Source organism: Stenella coeruleoalba (assembly GCF_951394435.1).
Source record: "Stenella coeruleoalba genome assembly, chromosome: 1".
In the NCBI taxonomy this organism is placed as follows: Eukaryota; Metazoa; Chordata; class Mammalia; order Artiodactyla; family Delphinidae; genus Stenella; species Stenella coeruleoalba.
Window position 1 is genome coordinate 103794240 of NC_137169.1, and position 24625 is coordinate 103818864.

The window sequence follows — 24625 nt, forward strand, 5'->3', positions numbered from 1 at the left end:
TAGGTTTAGAGGACTCTAAGGTATTGGTTTTTCAAACTTTTTCGGACCTATATTTACAGCAAAAACTGTTTACATCACAAACCACACACATACACACACAGTTGCCACCAACTAAATATCTGTGTAAACCACTGGGTTGTAACCCATAATTAGAAAACCACCATATGGGATATGGAACCAAAGAAGAGAAAAAAGAAGGGACCAAAACTGCTAGTACCCAGGAAATATTACTGAACTACCATTGTTGAAATGGTCCAATGTGTCCTGCTTGTGGTCTTTACCAGTAACTCTCACTAGTCCTTCATTAATAAATTAGTTTTTTCAGACAGCAAACACCTCTTCAAATACTTATTATGTACCAGCACCACACCAGGCACGTAAAGATACAAAAAAGGAAAAAGACTAAAAAATCTGACTTCCTTTTTGACATCTCTCCTCTTAGAATATCTGTCAGACATATCAAATTTAACCCAGGCCAAACTGTACTTCCACATTTCCCCCGAATTTAATCTTCTTCAGTTTTTTCTATTGGAAGATATTTTGACTGAGTTTCTCAAGTCAGAACTTTGGAATCACTCCTGAAACTCACTGCTTCTCCCTCACCCCTCACATCTCACAGTGGCATCATTATGCTGATTCTTCCTCCTTAATATACTCTGAATCTGCCTGCTCTCTCCATCTCCACCTGGGTATCCCAATGACCTCCTAACTGGTCTCCTCACTTCCATGTTTATCTCATGACCCCATCCCAATTTATATTTCACTCTGAAGTAGGAAAATATTCTGAAAAAGAACTCAGATTGTGTCACTTTCCCCTTTAAAAGGCTTGATGGCTTCCTATTTCCTAGCAAGTAAAAATGCAAACTCTTGCTTATCAAGGACATACTAGTCCCTGCAGATCTGGCCTCTGTCCACCTCTGTCTCACACTCTCTCTCTAATTAAATTCTAGGCACACTGGCCTTTTTCATTCCTCTGAGAGGGTGACATCTTTCACTCCTGCCTTAGACTCTTTGCACGTGCTGTTCCCCCTGCCTGAATATTTTCCCCACTCTTCTCACTTGGCCTTTTTTTCATCTTTCAGTTTATCTCCAAACACTCAGTTTAAAGTATTTTCCATGTAATTCCTTCTGATTTAAAGCAATTATCACAATTTTAACTGTGTATATATTTTTTTGCTTAATGTCTGTCTGCCTTCCCCATTCAAATATAAGCTCTGTGAGGGCAGGAAATTGTATCTGTTTTATACACTAAGATAAACTCAACCATAGATTTGGCACATGATAGACATTCAAATATTTGTGCAATGCATGAAAGTGAAGCATTTCTTAAACCTTAGTTATTGTCACTTGATCATTTAGCCAAAGCCGTGTATCTGTGCATCGATGACTGAATAGCTAAACAAAATGTCATAGATACATACAATGGAATATTACTCAGCCTTGAAAAAGAAGGAAATTCTGACATATGCTACAATGTGGATAAAACTCGAAGACATTATGCTTAGTGAAATAAGCTAGTCACTAGAGGACAAATACTGTACGATTCCACCTATATGAGGTACCTAGAGTTGTTTAGTTGTTAGAAACAGAAGGTAGAATGACTGTCAGGGCTGGGGCAGGAAATGAGGAGTTGTTTACTGAATACAGAGTTTTAGTTTTGTAAGATAAAAAAAGTTGGGAAGGTTTGCTGCACAACAATGTGAATATATTTAACACTATGGAACTGTACACTTAGAAATAGTCAAGACTGTGAATTTTATGTACTTTTTTAACCACAATAAAAAATTAAAAATAAAAAACCCTGCTCATAGATGTTTCTTTTCTTTCTTGCTTCTTAAAATACAAAACTGTAACAATCACTGAGAATAGAAATTTTAAAAATAACATTAATTATAATAGCTAAATCTTATTGGACACTTACTCTAGGTCAAGAATTATGCTAAGTATTTTATATTTACTGTTTCATTTAATCATCATTACAGCTTTATGAAGTAGATAGTATTATCAATGCTGAGTTTACAAAGAACTGAAGTACAGCAGAGTTATGTAACTTGTCCAAGATTACATAGCTAGTAAGTAGTAGAATCAGCATATAGCCCAGGCAGTCTGGTTTGGATCAGTGCATCTAACTCCTGGGTCTAGGTCTCATCAAACTAGCAGAAGGCACTCTGAAAGACTCAGTCACCTTAACCATACAAATCTTAACTCTAAGAATTAAAAATTCCAGTTGACCCAAACATTTGAGCAGAAGCCACTCATGAACATGGCTCAAAAATAACTAAAATTGTTTGACACCTTCATTATCTGCTGATATACCTTCACTGTTTTCGCCTGAGTAGTAGGAAAAGTAATAACCATATCACAGAACTATGGAGAGATTTCAAGCTTAATTCTAATTACTAACAGTAGCTTGTATTCAAGAAATGTGAAACCACAACCACCACTTGTAGAATCTAAACTATTCTTAATTTTTGTGTAAAGACAAGGAGAAGGAACAAAGGCTTCCAAATCAACCAGTTACTTAAACTTCCTGAGCTTCACTTTCATCATTTGTTAATTATCTCCTGGCACGTTGTTGAGAAGATTAGGTTAGCTAATATATATGAGGCACCCAGCACACAAAACTTGGAATAAACTAAGTGTTCAACGAATGGTAACTATTATTACCGTATGTAAAGGGGGGTTAGTCACAGTCTTAGATACAGGAATAGGATGAGATCGTCTTCGTGATTCTGTCTCCAGTATCCTTCCAATCATGGTGGAAGTGTAATGTAACATGTTGGAGAGGCTCCAAACCCCACCCAGTTAAGACAGTGGTGGCCACTCTTCACTAGCTGAACCTTGCTTTATTCTTGTGGCTGCTCCTCCACTGATATCTGTGTGTCCTGGAATTCTTGACTAGATTCCTGCCTTGCCCAGCAGTTCTCCCACTGGTCAAAGGTCCTAGCCAGCACCCCAATCCTTGCACGGTGTGCATTTCGTGCTGATGAATCCCAGGGTCCTCAGCTTCAGGTGCCATTCTTCCCCAGTGACTACTGGCCTCCCCCTGGACTGTTGACTATTTGCCACATGGGCTTGGCCAGCCGCCTGCGCCTCAGAGTGGAAAAGAGCTGAGGGCACCATTTGGATGTCTCTGAGTGCCTTTGCTTGAGTTGTGCTTTCCTCTGAAAACAGAACTCCAGGTTTCTGACATGAGAAGCAAACATACTGCACCCCAGGAGCCCTGACCTTCTGCTCCTCAGTGACTAGCTTGGCCTTACTTTCTCTGCTGGGCTGCTCAGGCCTCCTCCAGAAAGAGGAGGCTCAGGGTTGATAACCCATCTGACTGCTCTTTTTCCCATTTCGACAAAATGCATTCGCTTGCAACTCTTCATAACCCTTTATAAACATTTCTAGCACTGTGATTTCTCCTCGTTTTCCCTTCTTTGGGTGAGAAATGCCTCCAGAGCCCAGCTTTTGACACAACAACTCCCAGATTGTTTTTATAGTCCCAACGTAGTACTTCTTTGTTACAGCTCAATATTCCTAAATTTTGTTCCAAGTCATTATTTTACATTTATAAATATCAGGTTGTATTAATTGGTTCCAGCTTTAAAAATGTTCCATCAGAGGTTATTTTCTTCTATTTTGACAGTGGTTTCTAAACCTGGAGCGCCAAGGCCCTGATGTGGGCCATGTTCTGCAAGCATCCCTGAAGGACTGATGTGGAACAGAAAAGATACTCAGACCCTGGGCCTCGCTGTGTTCTTTGAAGACTGTACTGGCCATAATAGCTTCAAAGAATTTCAACAAGTTCCTAAGACATGACCTTCCCTTTCCGAAAACCACGTTGGCCAGGCTTGTCTTAATCAAGCTGTGCTTTTCTAAGCATCCTTTTACTTGATCTCCTGCAGCAGTTTTTAATACTTTCCCTACAAGTGAAGTTAAACTAACTGGTCTGTAATTTCCTGGTGTGTCCCTAAGCTCTATGAAATAACGGCATTAGGTTGGCTACCTTCCAATTCTTCCTGACTTTTTTTGTTTTGTTTTAAAACGCAGGATTGAAAAGGCCAGAGAATGCTTCCTGTCTCGCTTTCCCTTCGTTCCTTCCATGACATACTGCTCTTTCTGTTCCCAGTAGATCTGCCATTTTAATAACTTCAAACCTCTTAAATGTGTTCACTTATTATTTGTTCCTATCTCTGAAGCATGAGTTTTCCATTTTTCATTTTGACAAGGGCCACCCCCAAAAATAAGGGTTTACAATTCTACTGAATAGATTATTAATTTGAGGCACTGTTTAAGAAATGTTTCATATTAGGAATCTGGAAAAGGGAGGCAACTAGATAATAATTAAGTCTGTGTTCTTACTTGTGAGTTATTATAAACACATTTTGGGGAAAGAGCTGAGAAATATGTCTACACACCCAGGAATGGGAACCAAAAATGGAACTATTATATCTGGGAATTCTAATCTAAAGTACTAGCAAAGCGTTTTAAAAATGTGGTGAAACTAATTTGATCAGAAGATATAAAATTTGCATCTTATATCTGTTTTAACTGCATTTGGTTTATTACTCTCATATTTAATACCATAAAAGTCTTTCCACATTTAATAATCTCCCAGAATTATCTCCCAATGGAAAAGCCCATTTTAATATTTAAATTAAAAGTTTTAGTTTTTACTGAGAGGAGTAAAGAGGAAAATTAATAATTATTTGTATTTGTAAAATTGCAACGTATCACATAATCTTTAGGATTGTCCAAGTTCTTTATTGTATAGAATTGACTATTCTTTGAAGTAAGTGAGACATAAACAAGGACATAAAAAACTTCATTCTTTAAAGATGATTTTTGTTTCAGCAGACTATTGGGTTTTGTTTGTATAGTGACCCAATTTCTCTTTTCGGAATAAGTCACAGACAGGCACATAAACCACAGCCTATGTGTGGATAGAGGCCCATCTCCCGATAGGGAGGCATGACGATCACCCTTATGGAATGAGAACTACGCAGTGGAATATACAACTTTTAAGATGGTAGACTCTAATTTCAGATAAGTTGGATAAACAACCCCCTTGCCCAGTTGGTAGTTTTTTCTTTCTAATTTATCAAAACTACAATGTCAAAGTCTGAAAATTTTACATCTCTCATAGTGCTCACATACCGTGTATCAGATTTAACCATAAGAGGGATGATCTTTGCATGTATGATATACTTAGACCCCTCTCATAGGTAACAGTTCAGTTGACTCTGGATGACCATTAATATTTTCCTTTGTGGTTTAGGTCAGGACTGAGTATACCTGCAAACGAACAGGTCAGATTCTCTATGTGGACCATAAAGCACACACACAAATATTTGTGCATATTTAGTGAATTAATTTAAGTGCAGCCATGAATCTTAAAGCATGGATTTTTTCCCAGTGTTTGAAATGTTTTCTCATAGATTTCCACCTTTAGGATCTTAAAGTTGTAATTAAGATATGTACAGGGTTTATCTTTGCTATTTCATATGTATTGTACCAAGTAACTACAAATTTAGTACATATGCTTTCAGTCTTCTCTCTCACTCCTATGCCTTTACTTGAGCTGTTCCCTTCTCAGAGAATGTGCCCTCTCCCACATTTGAAAGTCAAGACCTATCCATCCAAAAGGTGGACAGCTTTGAGCCCAGTGAAAGAGTACTGGGTTTGTGGTAAAGTGGAAAAATCTGAGGCTATGTGTTTAACTATGGTTAAATCCAAGTTCTTCAGTTTTCTAATTAGCAAGCTTCCTACCTTCTCTATGCCTCCATCTTCCCCTATGTAAGATGGGGATATATACATTTCCTTTTAGAACTGTGATATGGGTCAATCGGGATAACATGTTTAAAAGATCAGACTTGTCAGCTCCCCTTCCTTTCCAATGCCACCTTCTCCACAAAGCTCCTCTAGATCTCACCCCTCCCCAATCCACCCAGGCTAACAGTAACCTCATCTTCCTTTAAATGTCCAGAACACTCCAACTGTCCCTCATAGACTTCCCTGACTATTTTCTGCTTTGTGTTACTCAATTTAACAAACATTTATTGAATACCTACTATGTGTCAGGCATATATATATATATATATATATTTTTTTTTTTTCTTCCTAACTAGTCCTTAAGCTTCTTGAGGTTAAAGTCTTTATAATATTCATACTCCCCTCCCTCCATTGTCTAGATAGTGTTTGACACCTAGTGCTTGAACAAGAATGTACTGGTTAATTGTTTGGTATTTGGTAAAACTGGTCACTAATAATTCAGGCAACATCTGTATATCCATTCTCATGTGCGTACACTTGTTCAAATAGGATTGCATGGTGAAAATTATGCTTATAAGTAATGCCAGTATATGGGATCATAATCATATTCATCCTCATTAAATGCTACTACTATACCTAATACTACACTACTACTACTACTATAAGAAAAATAAAGTGATAGCTAACATCCCTCAGACTATAGGCAAAGGGGAAACTTCTCTTCCCATTCCCACATAGGTCCTTGGAGTAGTTCCTGCTAGAGCAAAACTTGTTTCCAAAAAGAGAAGGTGAAGGAACACATGGGTAGTTTTGTCTCTGTGGAATCACATTAGCACAAATCTAAGCAGGTTTTCAAAGAACTGTGGTTTATAAATAAATATTCTCTCATATATACAATATCATGGCTAGATGAAATTCTAAAGTTTCAGGGGAAATTACACAATTTCAAAACGAGGCTGTGTGTACACAGGACCAAGCCATCCAAATGAAAGCTTGAGCAAATCATTGTGGAATGTGGTCTTTGCTAGCCCAGACGTTTCAAGTCGTTATTGGAAATATGTAATGAGGTTCTGACACTCTTTTACTACTCATGGATCAACTGCGCTAGAACGAAGTTTCACTCGAATTCTCTGCTCCTAATCGACCGCAGGCTGGGAAACCAGAAAGTCAAATTGGTTAGAACTCTGTTTAAAGTAAGAACGACGAGGCTCTGATCTAAGGCCAACGAGAGTATCCTACAAATAGTAGTCAATGTAAGTGTGTGGCCTTTAAAACATCTATTTTGAGTTCTCCTTCCTCCAAAATGGAGATCGAAAAGGAAACAGAACTCTATGAATTTCCCATGTAACGTAAGTAATTTTGTTGGATTCTCTTTTCTTTCCCCGTTGCAGAGTTTCCTTTGAGAAGGAAAACATAAGACTTCCTAAACAGGCTCCCGAGGAATTCACCTGTGGCCACAGACCGTGCAAGATTTTAAGCAGAAATAGAGTCAAGAGCCGGCTGTCTGCATGCCTGGAAAGTCCAGAGGTCCCCAGAGAGTTTGGCTTGTGGGTCTCTTTCACGGCCACACTCCTAACTGCCTTGGAGCTCTCAGTAGGCACTGCCTGTAACTTTTCACTTCTCTTGGGAAGAGGGACCAAAACGGGTCCTAAGTGTGGAGGGACTGAGGTTGGATATGTGCCCTTCTTGTCCAGATGTGCATTCTGGCCATGGCTGATGTCGCCCAGGAACCCAAATTTGTTTTCTGTTTTTGATCCATTCTTGCTACAGTGATTGACATTAATGCACGTCTGGTGCACCCCAGGTCCATCTCTGTGGTGCTCCTGCTGCCTTCCCTTTTCTTCTGGAACCATTCAGAAAAGGGTATGTGAGCGGGTGTGGGAGGCTTATTGCCCAAATGCTCCACTGGAAGAATGCAGGGGAGCCAGATGTGAAATGGACCTCCCCTGAGTGAAGGCTATGAGGAGTCATAGCACACATTGGAGAGGAATGGCTTTCTAACCGAACTCTGGGTTTGTAACATCGGGCTATCCCACATCCAAGCCAAAATGCCTGTCCACATCAGACGTCAAAACTGGCCCGTTATCATCTCTGATTTTCACTGAGCATCTTTGAAGAAGAAAGAGTCCTTTGGAGGCGGGGGCTAATTGATCCCAGGCCTGAGAATTGGACATGGATTTCTATGGCTACTTCAGAAGAAAACTTCCAATATTTTAAATCCAGGTACCACATAATGTTTCAACTGGGGCATGCACATGCAGGACATCATAACAAAAGCTAGAAGGCTCATTATTTGACTTCATCAGCGCAGAATGAGTTTTTTGCCATGATAGCGAGAGTAGTGTAGCAAGAGTTAATGCTAAAAATCCACAGTATTGGCAATTGTAAATAAGTCCAATGGAACCTGTTCAGAGAGTACTCAGGCAACACTACAGAGTCCATCATGAAATCACCCAAGAACCGAGACACATAAAAACTTTATTAGTTACCACTGAAATAAAGTACAAACAAGTTCGTCTTGAAAGATCCCCAAATCTTTATGCTTTCGGTCTGCAGAGTCATAAAATAGTACCTGACAAATTTTAAGTGATATTCTAATTAATCACTGGATTTTTATAGTTCCTTGTAAGCTGTAAGTTGGATATTAACAAGACAGGGTAAGAGGAAAGCCCCTTTACTGAGCCTGTGTTCTAAGTCCTTTGCACAAACCCACTGGTCAGCCAGGCCAGACTTTTGCATCTGCTAGAAACGGAATGGACCATTAATCTGAAGATTATCCTTACTTTCACAATGATTAAAGTAGCATGTAAAATGGACACAAAGTTCACAAATGGATGGAAAATTATTCCAGTTGTTTCTCTGTCATGTGCAGGAAGCACCTTCTGGGGCATTTTTACATTGTTTCTTTGGTAAAACTAACACTTTGTAATACACTGATAACACAACCCCCTTTAATACCATCACATACTCAGTAATTACCATGAAAAAGTATGGTCCAACACTTCCATATACACACATTTCTGATTTATATTCTTCAATTGGATACAGTGACAGTGTAGACAATCTGGGACAATTTTGGTCCTAAAGGGGGATTTTGTTAAAAGGGAAGCAGATTTTTTACACGCCCACCATCAGGGACAAACAGCTCCAACAATGAGTGGGAATTTGCTTTCAAAGAATGAATTAAATTTTTTTAAAAGTGACTATAAAATTATTACTTCAATTCTTGTTTTCTAAAAGTTACAAAAATCTCTTCAATCAATACGTTCACCTACCTCACAATATAAGGGAGCACTACCGCTTAGAGATTTCTTTGCCTTTTTAGATGTACTTCCAAAAAGTGCACTTGTTCCATTGATCTGTAAGAAAATTCATCTATAATGAAAAAGAAAGGCTTTCTTAAAGAATCCTTAAATATATGTAACTTTCAAATACCTCGGTGACTTGAGGGGTTGGGGAACCTAGCAAGGAAGAGATAGTCATCAATTAATTCAAATATTTACAGTCACTTCGGTAAGCTGTTAGTAATTATATGAGGCTGTGCTATCTGACAGAACTTTTCTGTGTTATCATTCCCCTCTAACCTCTGACAGCTAGGATTCTCTGGAGGCTTCATTTTTCCAGTTAGTTATGGGCTTCCTTGGAATATTAAATAGTTTTTTCTTTTATTGTTATTGAGTCTTTTATTAAATAATTCCTCACAGAACCTAGCATGGAGCCTAGTATGACCTCAGACATTTTTGTTGAATGAATGAATGTGGAAAGGGCAACATTCACCGATAAAAAAATAATCCTTCCAGATTAGATGATTCAAATTTATTCCAGCTAAGTGTTTGTGCAAAGTAATGCACCAAAACTTGCCAAACAGCCCAAGAATATGATAGTTTTATTTATTTCATTATTTTATTCTATTATTTTAAGAAGAAAGTCTCCAAGGGGCTTAGGGGTGGGAAGAGACAGGTACCTGCTGGAGAATGTCTTGCCAGGAAACCATACTGAAGAGTCTGCGCTGAGGAACTTGGACAGCGAGGGTGAGGGCTTGAATGAGAAGCTCATCCTCAACTCGGTTTCCAACGACAAAAGCGATGGAGCTCTTCCAGTCATTCTGTGACAAAATCAGAAGGAATTAGATTCTAAGTACTCCTGGCTAGGTCATTTTGTATCAAAGGCTTCCATTGAAGAGCAGGATAATTGTCCTATAAACCTTACCTTTAAAGACAGAGTTGACCTTACAGTGTATGTGGGTTTCTGATTCAAGCAGCCGCAAGGCGGCAGTATTGTGACAAATTTCATGCAACTTGCCCAAAAAGCATTTTTCTTGAGAAACAAGGCCTTTTATTTTAAGGAAGACAATTTAAAAAAATAAAAAAATAAAAATGACACATTTTCATTAGAATGCTGTGCAAGAATAATTTGGTGTTGGAAAGTAATAGTTCATTCATATGTTACAAATGTACATGAAGATACAATCTCCAAGGCAGAAATCTTTGTTTTGCTTCCTGATACATCTTAAGACTCTAAATACTGCTAGGAGCATAGTAGAGGCTTGATAAATATTTGTTGATTGTTGGGTGATATTGAACGAGTTGCAAAATGGGCTTTTTTATAGGAGGTAAAATTCAATCCCAGAGTTTTTGTAAAGGACAGAACTAGAACACATCTTTTCCTCCTAATGTAACACAAAATTCTCATTGCTAATTCACATATGGGTTCTTTCCACTGTCAAGAAATAGACTGCAATATTAAACTTGGACATGAAATTCTTTGTCGAATAGTGTAAAGAAATAAGTTACTAAAAAACAATATTCTTATTCAGTAATCCCCTTCCCTCTATTATAATTTCTGTTGGGAAGAGGCAATTCTCTGGAGGAGATTAAGAATGGAATTTACCGACTTTCTCATTGTGTGGTGCTGAGGAAGGCCAAACTCATGCAAATCAGGTCTAATGCTTTTGAACACTCACCACCTTATGGGAAGATGGACCAAGCAAACATGATACAGACAACAGGAAAGAGAGATAATAATAAGGGAGGGCACTCTGGCCCTGTGACCTCTTTAGACCTTAGTTTCTCCATTTATAAAATAAAGGGGTTGCACAGGGCAATATGTAACCTTCCCTCTAGTTCCACTCCAGAGATCTGATACAAATACAGTAAAACTCCCCCTTGGTCAATTCCAAAACAATGTCTAAGAAGATTTGGAAAGACTTTACACAAATTTAATGAAATGCATAATTTTACATGGTTCTCTCTGGTTTCTGTCCAATTCATAGTCAGGGTAGTGACAGAACTAGAGTATAGATGGGAGGAAAGACCTTAGTACAAATACTTCCTTACCATCAAAGGTAAGGAGGAATTTGTCCTTAAACTTAAGAATTTGTTCTTAAACTTCTCTTACTTCTCTCCATGGAAACTCACTAACCCTAACTACGTAACAAAACCCACACAATTTTCAATGCTATCACCAAAACAAAAAACACACATAAAAGCATAAAAAATGTCTATTTAATCTACAAAGTACGTATTTGCGTTTGTACACGTGTACATGCCTGCATGTAGGTGTGGCTCTGTGTTTCCCTCTGTTATACTGAGTTTAAAATCTTTTTTTGTTTGTTTACTAATTCACCATAGGAAGATTGAGCATCTGTTTTGCAAATAGCCTGATTCTGAAAAGCAAGTATGATATTTGTAACACAGTCTTCTGAAAAAGAATTCCATGATCACAAAATGACCTTTCCCCACACTGGATGCCTTTCTTTTCTCTTGTCTGCTCCCTCAGTCAAAACTGCAATTACAATCATCATTAAAGAACAGAAATCTTTCATTCCATAATAAAGCAGACGTGGTTCCTGAACAGGCAATACCTTGAAGTCCCTGTCAGTTACAGTTTTCACCACTGAAGATTTTAATGACCACCTCTACCCCCTTATCCCACTCCCTCTTGCAAATTTCCTTGCCAATATTCAAAACTAATAGTGACAAGCAATGGCTGCCTCTCAGCTCTTTGGGGGACAATTCAGAAAGAGGGCATCGTAATCCACCATCCACCCATTAGTATCTGGTATCCAAGATGGGTGTTGACTATTTCAGTCCAGAAAAAAGGGGTCGGGGGAGGAGGAGGTAGGAACTAACAATTATTGAAATCTGCCATGTGCCAGGCATATGTTATCTCATTGAATCCCTAAGTAATCCATTTAAATAGGGGCACTAATACTTTATAGATGGAAAAACAGAGGCCCAATGAAGTTAAACACCTTGTTCAAGGTCATTTTGGCAGAACTTCATGGAGACCACATACATGGCTCACAATTTGGTGATCATTTCAGAATAGTTTTGAGAGCAAGCCTTTAGGGTCAGAATGCCTTTCCATAATCCTTAAATTGCACCTAATGGCTACTTTGGCTACAGTAAACCTAATAGAAGAAGATTTAGATCACATGTTAAAGTGTACAGAACCTTCAAAAACAGATGAATGTATTAAAACCTTACAACCTCTAAGATTACTTTTTTTTTTTTTTTTTTTTTTTGCGCGGTACGCAGGTCTCTCACTGTTGCGGCCTCTCCCGTTGCGGAGCACAGGCTTCGGACTCGCAGGCCCAGCGGCCATGGCTCAGGGGCCCAGCCGCTCCGCGGCATGTGGGATCCTCCCGGACTGGGGCACGAACCCGTGTCCCCTGCATCGGCAGGCGGACTCTCAACCACTGCGCCACCAGGGAAGCCCCTAAGATTACTTTTTATCAATAGTCGTTTTACAAAGGCTAAAAGAGTTTGAGGGAATTTCCCAAGGTGGTCTCTCTCTTCAAGCCCGTTGCTCTTGCTACTTTGCACTCTAGGAGTGTATCTTAACATAAGATCAGTTCCTCTGATTCTTGGCACTGTATTGAAACTTATGGGCTCCCTGAGATCACCTTGAGACAGTCGGCCTGCATTAGAGCAGGTCCAGATTTGTTCATGTTCAGAGCTCTCTACAAGGCCCATTGGGAGATGGGCCATGTCTCCCCATTGGAAGGGGTCTCAAGAGTCCAGCCCACTTTCCCATCTGTACTCTCTAGCCCACCAAACTCCTGCTCCAATAGTTAGATCTATTTGGCAAAATAGGACCCATGGAGGACTCTGTTGGAGCCATGGATTAGTGTTTAATCACATTGCCAGAACCCAGGGAAGCATGAAATGGACTGATCAGACAGTAATAAAGCAAAGATTGCTTGCAGGGAAGGATGCACTCACTGGCATGTTGCACTAGGGGGCAGCGAGATGCCAGGAAATGCACAATATTCTCATAATGGAGAGCAAAGTCACTTCTCTGTGTCTAACTGGGGAGACTCGTTAAGTAAATGACACTCTGCAAATACAACTTTTGAGCTTTTTCTTAGTATTTCAGGATAAGGGTAGATTCCAAGTCTCTCCTAACTGGCAGCAGTTTTAGAAATAGGAAATTATTTTGGAAAACATTCAACCCAATTTAAATTTGGCAAAATACTATTAAAATACACCCTTCCACCCATATTCCACCCCAACATGCAGCTAAACACAGCCCTTAAATTTCAGTTCACAGGGCAGCAAGAGAAATAAGTACAGAGAAAACAAATGTTGACCAGAGGGGAGAAATGAAAGCATATGGCACAGAACCTGATTCATCACACTCGCGAGCCCTGCAGGGCTCCTACCTGTGTGTGAATTTGTTTAAGACAGTTCAAGAAGCTTGGGTGTAATTAGTAGCATAAGCCTAGAGAAAGAAAACATTAATCATTTCAGGAAAACTACACACTAGATGTATCAGTGAAGGAAGAGGGTTTTAGTCGGGCACACCTCAAACACCTTAGGAAATAAAATCAGCTTTCTATTGCCTGGAGACATCAACTGTACATGGTTATTGCTGAGTCTTGCCCTCTAGCAGTTATTGATAAACTCATTCAAAGGATGGAATGAAGTCGTGTATGGACACAATCCATTACCTTTTATTTACTTTATCAGCCTCACCTAATTTGAAGCCTGGCAGGAGGGCATCCTAACCTAAACACTTAGACCCTAGACTTCTATGGCAAGAAAGTACTCTCGTAAATGCAGAGAATCTGGCTGGCTCACGCGAGCCCACTGTCCCAGAGACACAGGGTAGATCCAGAACTATTTTTCTTTCATATACTGCAAATTCTCCAAATTTTACTTAGGGTTCCTATATTCTAAGAGAATTACCAAAACCCTCTCAAAAATAAGTGAAACACTGCACAGGGAACTTTATTCAATATCCTGTGATTAAACCATAATGGAGAAGAATATGAAAAAGAATGTATATAGATGTATAACTGAATCACTTTGCTGTACAGCAGAAATTATAATAACGCAACATTGTAACTCAAAAATACTTCAGTAAAATAAATTGACAAAAAAGCAAGTGAAAAGCAGCTTTTGGATGATGAGAGTGAGATTGCTTCCTTTTATTAGCACAAATAATCAGCTGATACAGGGGAAGACAAGGGCAGACACGTATGTCTGCTCTCTTCTGCTGCCTTTGCTAACGTGTCAGGGGGTCTGTTGCCCTGGATGATCAGAGGTGAGATTCCCACAGTCATCCACCCTGAACTGATCAGAGCCTATGGAGCTCTATGACACGAAAGCCCCAAATAAAATCAATGCAACATTGAAAAAGTCAGGTTCTGTCAAGAGTTATTTAATACCGTACAGATATGCAAAGCTGTGCTTTGTCAATACTCTGCTGAAAGGATAACCTTTTTGTTAAGTAGATTTACTGCCAAATGGACAGGGATTTGTGAATGTCTTTCTCATACCGGGTTTTCCCTTCAAAAGGAGTCTTGGATCTCCATCAGCAAAGGAGTGTTAGTATGGGCTGTTGGCCAGCAGAAGAAATATTTTTATTACATTGAACTGGCTGCTCTAATCGTTATTTGTTAAAAAGGGATTCTAACTGTAAAATGAGTCGGAAATATGTTTAAAAAATGGGTACACATTACGTAACAAACAAGAACAATATAAAGGACCAGGATATGCAGTTTGACTGTCTTTACTAAATAAGTTCTCATTATAGACTCTCTTTTAATTATAGGTTCCTCACAATTCATTATAAAGACTATTCTTTGACATATCATCATCATGCTGTTATAAGTGCTCCTTACTTAGGAATTAGTTCACATGGCTGTCACATTTTCTCAACGAGATTATAAGCTCTTTAGGTTGGAAAAATTGTTTTATGTGTTTTGCAGCTCATAGTGTCCAATAGTGAATGGAAAACAGAGCAAGGCTCTCTGTGTACATATCTGTTGTTCAACAGAGAAGATGCTTAGAATGACAATTTTGACCCTGGGAATCATAAAGCACTAGAATGTCAGGAAACTGAGCAGGGCATACATAGCCTTGAAGTCCTTCGGGAGGAAAACAGACTGTATCTGATCTAACATTGTTCATATCAGGGTCATTAACAAGGGTGTGAGGAGTTAGACCCTGCTAAGACATTCCTCTGCTAAAACATGTTTCCTGGGAGTGACTCAGACTAGCAACCAGACTGGCAACCAGGGGAATGAGGCAGCTCTTCCTGACAGTAGGGAAAAGCCAAGGACTCACATACACACATGTGTGGATTATAAAACCATTCCTCCCATCTCTTTCCTTCTTCCTCCTTTCTCCCATCTCCCATCAAGAGATGATGTCCTGCTCCCTCTTCCCTTCCACCTACTGCCTCTGGGCTGCAAATTCTATGATTCCTTTCTCTTTCAAGACCCCTTTGATATTCTTAGAGCTTGATTCTATGGTGGAAGGTATCAGGGTAGGGTGGGGAGAGAAGGAGCCACACATAAAATGAACCCTCTAGGTCCAGAATCTGAACCTGACCCTTGTCCCCTGCAGCAACACTACCACCGGGGTCTGTCTACCCTAATCTTCTGACCTCGCCCAAGGGTGTGCTGGATCTGATTGCCCACAGCTCTTCCTGACCCTGTTCAGTGGGGCTGTGTTGGTAACCTGAAACTTGCTGTGGTGGGAGCATTTAAACTAAGGCAATGGCAAATGCTACCAATAAGAGCTTTCCTCCTGGAGAGCAGGTGATTAAACATTTGCCAGCACATTGAGGGCCCCCATCCCAGGAAGGCCTGTTGGTCTAAGGCCGACTTAGAGATGAATTTGATTTAAAACGCCAAGGCTGTCTCTGAGAAAATACTGAGGGCAAAGCAGATTCTCTCCATCTATTGCCCCTCCCAACCCCAATACACATTGTGCAGCAGTGTGCTGCTATGTGAATTCATAATTAAGTGTCTGCTGATGCTGTTTCAGGTGTGGCCCAGCCTTAAGCACTATCCTTCAAAATGGGCTCTATAAAAACAGGTGACAAGGTAAGGACAGAGAGGCCACTGTGGGAAGAGCAGGACCAAGCTACTCCAATGTTCTCCTTGCCTCTTGGCCGTCTCAGGGGTCTACTTCCACACGCAGGATCTGAGCACTGGGGTCATTGCCATGGGAGGGCCCCAGCACCCCTTGCCCATAGGTGACGAGGCGCCCTCATATTTTGGTGGCCCCTTGGAGAAGGGGTGGTGGCCCACAGGTCATTGTGGCATAGTAATTAAGAGCCTGGACTCAGGAGACAGAATGCCTGTTTTTGAATCTCAGCAAACCAGCTGTGTGTCCTTGGGCAAGTTACTTAACTTCTCTGTGCTTCATGTATAAATGAGGGTATCTACAGTACCTACCTTTTGGGATTGTTGTGAAGATTGAATGAGACAATCTATAGAGAATCTTTCTGAGCACAGCACTTAGCAACAATCATAGCCATCATGATGGATATTATTTTGGGGGCTTCTCCTTGGGTTAGTCATTAGAACAAACATGGTTGTTCCATACATGCTGTTTCAAGTGTGGAAAGCTTAGGGGTGAATGCAGAAAAAAAAAATCAAACAGAGTATCAACAGCTGCCTCATAAGTGACAGTCAGCTTATAAAATAATTTTCTCATTGATAACAATAAACTTGTTAACTAATATATTTTTAAAATATTTTAGGTCTTTGGAAGAGAGGCCAAAAATCATGAACACAGGATATTTAAAATTCTCCAGGTATAGAATTCTCAGAGCTGTGGGAGAGGATGTGAGAGCGAGGCAGGAGGGAACTTTAAATCCTTTTGCACCTGGTGCAGGTTTGTCAGCGATGTCAACCTATCATCAACTGTGAAAAGACATTGATTAGAGTTAAATAAGGAGTACAGAGGCTGACTAAGGAGATGATGAGTTCTGAGGTAGCCACACAGAGGACCAGCTACCAGGCTGATTTTCATTAGAGATGGGGGCCTGCTTACTTGGTTTTAAACAAATAAGAACTTGGCTTTGAAATATATCAGGTAGGGCTAGTTCTTAAAAACAAAAGCAAAGTGACTGAAGTTTATTCTTGATAGAGAACCTTAGTGCATCCCTCTCTCCAGACAAGATGGGCTCCCTGACCTGCGGCTATATCCTGGCTTCCCTGGGCCCTTACAGGTGAATTTCTAGAATTCACCATCCCCTTCTCCTGGGTAGAATACAATTTATCCACATCACCTCCTATTCAACTCAGGGCCTTAATAGTTGATTCTGGTAACTGGATGAATAAATATACCTCAAGGCTTTAGTGAAATTTAGTATTTAAAAAAATACTTTAAAAATTATTTTTTAAATTAAAAAGTATATTTTTCTTTCCAAACTATCTTCATTTTCAAAAAAGGAATCCCAGTGACTCCTGGACTAACTCAAAGGGATGCCCTGCTAAGGAGGCTATTTTAGGCAGTGGGCTGGGCCAGTGTAAAAGGTTCCCTTAGAATCATACCACCTGGATAACTTCCTACTTTGCCCATGTGCCTGGCATATAGTAGCATTCAATAAATGTTTCTGGAACTTAGTAGCCAAAACCACACACTACAGAGAATTTTTACACATGCTTAGTATGAGAATGCCAACTAAGTATGTGGCATTTTATCGGCTACACTCAGCACTTTGGAAGGAACCATGTCTCTGAATCACTGAGCATTTGAATGAAAGGAAGAGCATATCCTCTGGACGTTCAGACAACACTGTAATGTCTTATATTCACTGATGAGAACTCAGAAGCCTGGAAGCATCTTTACTGTGTATGCACACACTACCTGTCTGGTGTTCCTTGTCTTCATGAATATTAAACGTCATCACTAGTTAAAATTACTGAAGTTCTAGCTCTATTTACAATAGCCCGGAGATGGAAACAACCTAAGTGCCCATCATCGGATGAATGGATAAAGCAGATGTGGCACATATATACAATGGAATATTACTCAGCCATAAAAAGAAACGAAATTGAGTTATTTGTAATGAGGTGGATAGACCTAGAGTCTGTCATACAGAGTCAAGTAAGTCAGAAAGAAAAAGACAAATACCGTATGCTAACACATATATATGGAATTTAAGAAAAAAAAATGTCATGAAGAACCTAGGGGTAAGGCAGGAATAAAGACGCAGACCTCCTAGAGAATGGACTTGAGGTTATGGGGAGGGGGAAGGGTATGCTGTGATAAAGTGAGAGAGTGGCATGGACATATACACACTAACAAACGTAAGGTAGATAGCTAGTGGGAAGGAGCCGCATGGCACAGGGATATTGGCTCGGTGCTTTGTGACCGCCTGGAGGGGTGGGATAGGGAGGGTGGGAGGGAGGGAGACGCAAGAGGGAAGACATATGGGAACATATGTTTATGTATGATTGATTCACTTTGTTATAAAGCAGAAACTAACACACCATTGTAAAGCAATTATACCCCAATAAAGATGTTAAAAAAATAATAATAATAAAAAAAAATTACTGAAGTTCTGGTGTAAAGATGCAGAGCTCTGAAGTGGTATCGAATTCTGCCTCTGTAGTTCCTCTGCTAAATGACCTTGGATCTATCTTTGTGATTCAGTTTTCTCATTTATAAAAATGGGGCTAATAATAGAAACTTCCAAAGGTTGTGGGAAGTCTCTAATGATAAAATATATATATTGAAGCATTTTGTAAATTGTAAAGCTACATGCAAAGGTAAAATATTAAGGCATGCAAAGAAAAGATTACGATTCTCCTTAGAAAATTTTGCAAAAAATGGGTTAAAACAGGCGATTATTTCCGTAATTTTGAATTTGCATATGTCCTGAGGATCTTCTTTGGACGGTTTAGCCTCTGAGCTTAGGCTGTTTGTTCGTCTTTTGTTTTTCAGGGTTCTTGGCTCATCCCAGCAATCTCGTACATGAGTCTAATTCGGTTTTGCTCCATGCATCAGAGAGTTTTAAGACAGCTATTAAAACACCACATGGAAAAGCTTTGCAGGGAATTCTACTCCACAGAGAAGCCACAGAAACCACTACACACCTTAACTATCTCCCCACCCCCCAGAGTTGGCTAAAATTACAGCTCCATTATGTTAGTACAATCCAGCCAATTTTATTGCTTGGAGCAAAATCTGAGGTCCAAAATGAACTTCAGAACATAAAAAGTAAGGCAAACCTCAAAAGGAAACAAGCTTCTTTGGGTTTTCAAACAAATATTACATATCAGAGGCATTCTTCTAACGGAGGAGACCAAGCAAAGCCAAGAGGAGTCCTGCTAATTGCTCCACGAATGTAAAGTTGGAACCAGGGACTCACCCCAAAGAAAGGAGATCTCTTTTCATCATCAGATATTAAAGGCTACAACCTTTCATCAACTCCCTCCTCAGACATGAGACCCCTTTGTGCCTTCCTCGAGTCCCTTCAGTGTTGAATTACTATCTTCCACGTTAAAAATTAAGATATATTTTCAGGACTCAATATGAGCTCATTAGTTATCCTAATTTAGCCCTTTCCTTTTTATTTTCCCCACCTTCCTTTGTCTAATTAAATGTCATTTTTTCCCTAAGCATTGTGACATAGTCCATGAACTTGTATGGCTTTGGCACTACGGCTACACAAAGGAAACAAAATAACCAACCAATGCTCTTTCTAATGAGCCATCCACGCCCCATAGCTGCCGCTTGGTTTGTTACATCTCACTTGTCATTTGTTCACTACAAAGCCACCGATACAGTTTAATTTCTACATGCATCTTGAGTGAGTGCGGAACACCCAAGGATACTTCTGACTATCACAAGAATATAAGACTGTCTTGATTACAAGCACTCTATCCTATTTGCCCCAAAATTCAATAAAATGTCTAAGAAATGCCAATATTTTGGTAACCAAATTCCATTCCCCATACGGTCTCTAATACTTGGAAGCAGAACAAAAATTCTTTGTCTGACCACCTGCTCTGATTTTTAGGTCTAAAGCTGTGGTCTTCAAATTATGATGTGGGAAAGAAGGGACGATCCCAGGCAGTATCAGATCTTCTAGATACCTGAGTTTGTGTCACGTTAGTAGGGAACAATGAGACTATCCGAGCACTCCCTGAGGGTGTCAGAAAAACTATGAGAGTGTACCTTGAGCAAGAAGCGTGGTAGAGAATCTGTGTTCTGCCTCAATTCAACAAAAAAAAGAGGCGGGGTTCAACTCAACCAGCATTTATTAAATTACTCTGGTTAAATGTCTGAGATGTAACAAACTGTAAAGCATACCCCAAAATGACTAAGATAGGAGTTTGAAAGTGGGCAAACAGTGCTTATACATGGAAATAAGTTCCTTAAAAGGTCTTTCCCTTGTGCGAGCTACCTGGCCACTCAGTTGCTTTGACTGGCCTGTCAAAGGAGTTAGGGTGCGTTGCTCCCCAGATCTCGTTCTGTGCACAGCAATCCTGACTTTTCCAGCTGCCCAGGACCCAAGAGTTGTGCCAGGGATTGAAGAGGTGATGGAGATCTGCCTCTGAGTGAGGAAACTGGGGTAAAACCTCCAAATCATCAAGTGAAGGGTTAAAGGTATTGATCGGTACCAATCGTTCCTAGTGGGAGGGCAGATTGGAGTGTGGGTGGTATCTGAGGCAGCTCCTGAGATCTTTTTCCTAGACTGCTTGTAATTTCCTTCCGATCTCCACTCAACTGTCCCTGCTGTAGGGAAGGGTTTCTAGGAGGTGGACAAGAAGGTGGGGTGAAGGAGAGCCAGGAGGGGAGGTGTCACTGAAGCCAGAAGAACAGTGGTGTATGTCGTCAAAGGCAATTAGAAGGTTACCACTGACCTTAGCAAAAGCAGTTGTACTTGAGTGAAACTGCTTCCCACTCATTCCTTCCCTCCTGCAATCCTATATGCCCTCATAATTCACATATCTCCTTTATAATATGAACCTCACATGGTTTAAGGACCACATGACAATATATTCTAAGTTAATGATTATGATAAATTTCAAGCCCTAGACCTGGTTATGGTTATTAATTTTCCCTAACTACATAGGTACATGGAGTCTATTTATTGGTTACATCAGGGCAGTAATTCATTATAATTATTCCTTTCCTATTGATTCCCTAATATAGTCCTTACAATAGCTCTTTCAATGTTATAATGAAAAGACCACTGGATTTAGTATCAGAAAACCTGATCATTAGTCCTGATTCCAACCACGTGGTCTTGGAAAAACACTCACGTACTCAGAACCTGGACCTTAACAAAATAATACTTACAGTAGGGAGTCATTCATTCATTCAATAAATATTTACTGAGGAGTTACTATGTGTCAAACATTGAAATGGGCATTAGGAATAGAATGCATAGGCATAAGGCATAATTACTACCCTTAAATAGCATCAGCCTGGGGAAGAAAAATCCACAAATAACAGAGAAAAGGGATTATAGTTAAAAGTATTCCATAAGAAAGTGCTGTATAAAGTATCCATTTCTTTTGTTATACTGTTTATCCTAATTTATTCACTAATAACTTTTGCTATATGGGTACCTATGCTACACTGGAAATGAAGGATACAAAGATTAATAAGACAAGGGAAATTAAAGGAAATGAACTAAATCTGTATTTCTTAGCATGGTTAGACTTCAAAACATAATGATGAATTTTAAAAAAAGATAAATTGCAGAACTGGTAAGTACAATATGGAACCATTTGTATAAATTAAAAAAATCATAAACAATATTACATAATATTCGTGGATATAGATAAATAGATACATAGATAGGCTCAGAGGATATGCATTCATGACAGTGTGTGCTCCTAGGAAGGGAGAGAAAGGAATGGAACAGGGGCTGGGGGTAAGGACAAAGTGTTCTTCCATTTTTTTCCCAGTGTTTATTTTAAAAAAAAGAGAAACTAGCAATTGTCCCGATGGTACAAATGTCCTTGTTATATTACCCTTTGTGCTTTCCTGCATTAAAAAAGAAGGAAGTCTTTGCTCTCAAAAAACCCACATTCTAGTAAGGGAGGCAGATATGTGCACAGTCATAACGTAAAATGATACGGGTTTTACTGTTGACCGCATCTCTCCCTGCGTCTTATGTCCCTGCCTCACGGGCAGATGCTGATTGAAGAAAGAGTGGAAGGAATTCTCTGCCTATGTCTCTTGTTTGTCAACCTTCTACCTACACAGTGGCCACACCTCCACCTCCTCAGAAGAGCAAAGCTCTCTTGTTTAGGTTTCTTCCCTTTTTCACATTCTCTTCTCAGTACGTCCTTCACTAGTCTGAAGAACTTGCTCCTTTTTCTCGGGCTGAGGGAAAGATTCTGATCCTTTCTCTTTTGTACTAGAGCAAATGACCCACTTTCCTTTGACCTGCTTTTCCAGATTGTTCCGTCAATCCTATCTCTCCCCCTCCAGTTTTCAATCCCTTCCTGCCCTCTCCTCTCTATCCCATTTCACAAAAGCATAGCTATCTTCACCTAATCCCAGTCTCCCCGCTAACCATTTTCCATAGGATCTTCTTTTCTTCATAGTCAAACTCCCCAAACATGGGACCTAGCGCTTGAGGCCCTGGATCCTGATAAGCCACAGTACTGCTCCCACCTCCCTCCCTCACCTCCACCACCATTCACTCTATTGAAACTGCATCCTTTAGGATCACTAATTGTGTCCTCATCACCAAATATGGTTGCCTTGCTCTGTTCTCCCTAGATCTCCATAGGTGGGGACTTCAAACGCCATTTCGTGCCCTTCTCCCTGGACGGATGTCCATGACACAACACTGTTCTCATTCTGTCTTTATTCCTGTGGCTGTTTCTTCTCTGACCATCAGGCTCTTTCCTTTCTTTCTACCTCATAAATGAGGACCTTTAGATATTCCATAGAATTCTATGCTCAACCTTCTGTTCTTCTCCTGGCACATTCTCTCTATTGGATATTCTATGTCCTCCCACAGCATCCACTCCACTTCTCTACTACAATCCCTAAGTCGATGCCTCCAACCATGGACTGTGAGTTATAGTCTATGGACTTCCTGATGAATTTCTACTTTGATGTTCTACCATCATCTCATACTCAGCATGTCTGAAAGCTGAGTTCTTTACCTCTCTGTATACCCTAAAAACAAAACAAACAAAATCCTATCACAAACAGTAAAAATCATCCAAGTTCATTTAACTGAATTGGTCAGTTTCTGAGACTTTCCATTTTTCCCAGTCATCATGCTTCAAATCCTCCCTCATTCTCCTTTTGTATATGCAATCGCAGTTACTTTCTTTCTAGAATTTCTTGGATCTGTCATTTCCTTTTTATTTTCATGGTGATTCGGCTAGTTCAACCTATAACCACCTCAAACCTAGACCACTGAAAATACCTTCTACGGGGTCTATTCGAGCGTCCAGCTTCTTCCATCTCTAACCTATTAATTTTTTCTAAGAATCAGTTTAATCATTTCATGCTTCCCTCACAGAAAGTATTTTAATTGTCTAACTCTTAGACTCTAATGGGATAAGTCCAAACTCTATCTTACTAGAATTCAAAATCCTTTACATTCTCTTCCCCACATACTTTAAACACCATATCTCCCACTATTTCTAAACTCTCACAGCTCTCAAATTGTTCTATGTAAGTTCTTGAGCCTTAATTTTGCCATGTAAATGGGAATAATATTTTTAGAGCTGTTGTGAGGATGAACCATGACAGTGTGTGTAAGGCACCTAATCCAGTGCCTAGTGAGTGGTTAATTATGTATCACAAATATGTCATGTGTTTTCTCAGCTCTCTGTTTGCTCAGCATGGTCCTTTTATACAGAATTCCTTGCTTCCAGGTGAAATTCCTGCTTCACCTGTGGCTCTTTCCCTAAACATCTCAGCCCAGCAGTGACCACTGTGTCCTCTGCTTGCAAACTCATTATCAGTACTATACTAGTAACATAGTACTTACATTGAGGTCATGATATTAGTGTGGGTCTTCAGCTGTAGTGTGCATGAGAATCATGTTTGTTAAAGTACAAATCGAAGTACAAACTATGCTCCACCCTGAGTTTCTGATTCAGTAAGTCTACGGTGGGGCCTGGGAATTTGCATTTCTTATAAGTTCCCAGGCGATGCTGTTGCTTCTGGTCCAGGGATTACACTTTTAGAATCACTGGTGTCTATGTTTTCTCTGATTAGCTCTATGTCTGTGTTTTCTCTGATTAGCTCTAGGTGGCAGGAATGCTGTATTGTTCCTTTTTCCATTGACCCATCCTCACCTTTCTATACATCCCAGGTAGTACACAGGGCAGTAGTTTAATACAAAAGGAACAAATGTTTTTCAGCTGAATTTAATCACTTACTGAAGCTATGGTCAAACTCCATATTTACTAGCTGGTTGTACTCAGTCTTAAACCATTTCCAATATTTAAAAATCTACTGAAGGAGAATGTCTTAGTGATGTCAGGTAAAGAACATATTATTTGTATATAAAAACCACATTAGATATAGATATAGCCTCAAGCTTCAATTCTTCGTTAGTAGAGAAGTATATGGACTCTAGGAATTTAATAAAGGAAATTATTTCTATTTTCCTTTGGAATGCATTT

The 24625-nt window shown here is 39.7% G+C and overlaps 1 protein-coding gene across 1 annotated transcript in view; it reads right to left on the minus strand.

Annotated features, from left to right (window-relative positions):
• SPAG17 (sperm associated antigen 17) overlaps positions 1–24625 on the minus strand; it is a 229695-nt gene that overhangs the window by 193157 nt on the left and 11913 nt on the right. The window contains exons 2-3 of the mRNA XM_079944374.1: positions 9725–9865; positions 9036–9119 (exon numbers count right to left, since the gene is read on the minus strand). Coding sequence (XP_079800500.1) covers positions 9036–9119; positions 9725–9865 — 225 coding nt within the window. The remainder of the gene's footprint in view (positions 1–9035; positions 9120–9724; positions 9866–24625) is intronic.